This window comes from Populus trichocarpa, chromosome 13 (assembly GCF_000002775.5).
Source record: "Populus trichocarpa isolate Nisqually-1 chromosome 13, P.trichocarpa_v4.1, whole genome shotgun sequence".
In the NCBI taxonomy this organism is placed as follows: domain Eukaryota; kingdom Viridiplantae; phylum Streptophyta; class Magnoliopsida; order Malpighiales; family Salicaceae; genus Populus; species Populus trichocarpa.
The window spans coordinates 15,614,012-15,616,511 of record NC_037297.2 but is presented as its reverse complement, the minus strand read 5'-3'; the positions used below and the strand labels follow the sequence as shown (position 1 = coordinate 15,616,511).

Genomic DNA, 2,500 nt, shown 5'->3' with positions numbered 1-2,500 from the left:
TCACAAACCTCGTGTGGGGCGAATAGTTTTCATTTCCCATCTCATGGAAAACCCTTTTCGCTCCGCTTAGCCTTATCCCCCTCGAGGGGTATTTTAGTGATAGGTTCTATAGGAACTGGACGGTCCTATTTGGTCAAATACCTAGCGACAAACTCCTATGTTCCTTTCATTACAGTATTTCTGAACAAGTTCCTGGATAACAAGCCTAAGGGTTTTCTTATTGATGATAGGGACGATATTGATGATAGTGACGATATTGATGTGAGTGACGATATCGACCGTGACCTTGATACGGAGCTGGAGCTTCTAACTAGGATGAATGTACTAACTATGGATATGATGCCGGAAATAGACCGATTTTATATCACCCTTCAATTCGAATTAGCAAAAGCAATGTCTCCTTGCATAATATGGATTCCAAACATTCACGATCTGGATGTGAATGAGTCGAATTACTTATCCCTCGGTCTATTAGTGAACTATCTCTCCAGGGATTGTGAAAGATGTTCCACTAGAAATATTCTTGTTATTGCTTCGACTCATATTCCCCAAAAAGTGGATCCCGCTCTAATAGCTCCGAATAAATTAAATACATGCATTAAGATACGAAGGCTTCTTATTCCACAACAACGAAAGCACGTTTTCACTCTTTCATATAGTAGGGGATTTCACTTGGAAAAGAAAATGTTCCATACTAAGAGATTCGGGTCCGTAACCATGGGTTCCAATGTACGAGATCTTGTAGCACTTACCAATGAGGCCCTATCGATTAGTATTACACAGAAGAAATCAATTATAGACACTAATATAATTAGATCTGCTCTTCATAGACAAACTTGGGATTTGCGATCCCAGGTAAGATCGGTTCAGGATCATGGGATCCTTTTCTATCAGATAGGAAGGGCTGTTGCACAAAATGTATTTCTAAGTAATTGCCCCATAGATCCTATATCTATCTATATGAAGAAGAAATCATGTAACGAAGGGGATTCTTATTTGTACAAATGGTACTTCGAACTTGGAACGAGCATGAAGAAATTAACGATACTTCTTTATCTTTTGAGTTGTTCTGCCGGATCGATTGCTCAAGACCTTTGGTCTCTACCCGGACCCGATGAAAAAAATGGGATCACTTATTATGGACTTGTTGAGAATGATTCTGATCTAGTTCATGGCCTATTAGAAGTAGAAGGCGCTCTGGTGGGATCCTCACGGACAGAAAAAGATTGCAGTCAGTTTGATAATGATCGAGTGACATTGCTTCTTCGGCCCGAACCAAGGAGTCCCTTAGATATGATGCAAAATGGATCTTGTTCTATCCTTGATCAGAGATTTCTCTATGAAAAATATGAATCGGAGTTTGAAGAAGGGGAAGTAGAAGGAATCCTCGACCCGCAACAGATAGAGGAGGATTTATTCAATCACATAGTTTGGGCTCCTAGAATATGGAGCCCTTGGGGCTTTCTATTTGATTGTATCGAAAGGCCCAATTCATTGGGATTTCCCTATTGGGCCAGGTCATTTCGGGGTAAGCGGATCATTTATGATGAAGAGGATGAGCTTCAAGAGAATGATTCGGAGTTCTTGCAGAGTGGAACCATGCAGTACCAGATACGAGATAGATCTTCCAAAGAACAAGGCGTTTTTCGAATAAGCCAATTCATTTGGGACCCTGCGGATCCACTCTTTTTCCTATTCAAAGACCAGCCCCTTGTCTCTGTGTTTTCACATCGAGAATTCTTTGCAGATGAAGAGATGTCAAAGGGGCTTCTTACTTCCCAAACAGATCCTCCTACATCTATATATAAACGCTGGTTTATCAAGAATACGCAAGAAAAGCACTTCGAATTGTTGATTCATCGCCAGAGATGGCTTAGAACCAAGAGTTCATTATCTAATGGATTTTTCCGTTCTAATACTCTATCCGAGAGTTATCAGTATTTATCAAATCTGTTCCTATCTAACGGAAGGCTATTGGATCAAATGACAAAGGCATTGTTGAGAAAAAGATGGCTTTTCCCGGATGAAATGAAAATTGGATTCATGTAATAGGAGAAAGGTTTCCCATTCCTTAGCCTGAAAGATATGTGGCCATGAAATAGGGATTAAGTGGAACAGAATTGACTGGGTGGTAGAGTCGTGGAAACACCTCCTTCTTCCATATTTTGGACACGGAACAATATGTTACTGCTGAAACATGGAAGAATTGAAATCTTAGATCAAAACACTATGTATGGATGGTATGAACTGCCTAAACAAGAATTCTTGAACAGCGAGCAACCAGAGCGATTCCTCACTACATCAAAAAATTTCCATTAATGAAAGATGTAAATCCATTGGAAAAATCAAAAATACGTATGTCGGATGAAATGGTGGTTGTTGCTATCTGCTCCAATAACGAATCGTTGGTTTAACTGAATAACTAAATGAATAACTAAATAAAATAGATAGAACCTTCTCTTCGTCTCAGGTCGATGGATCTTCTCAATTGGAAGATCCC

The 2,500-nt window shown here is 39.7% G+C and overlaps 1 protein-coding gene across 1 annotated transcript in view; it reads left to right on the top strand.

Annotated features, from left to right (window-relative positions):
• LOC127904136 (protein Ycf2) overlaps positions 1-2,290 on the top strand; it is a 7,840-nt gene extending 5,550 nt beyond the window's left edge. Inside the window, exon 1 of the mRNA XM_052446189.1 lies at positions 1-2,290. This exon is cut by the window's left edge and continues 5,550 nt beyond it. Within this exon, the coding sequence (XP_052302149.1) occupies positions 1-2,049 (2,049 nt within the window). The 3' untranslated portion in view covers positions 2,050-2,290.
• Positions 2,291-2,500: the final 210 nt, after the last annotated feature.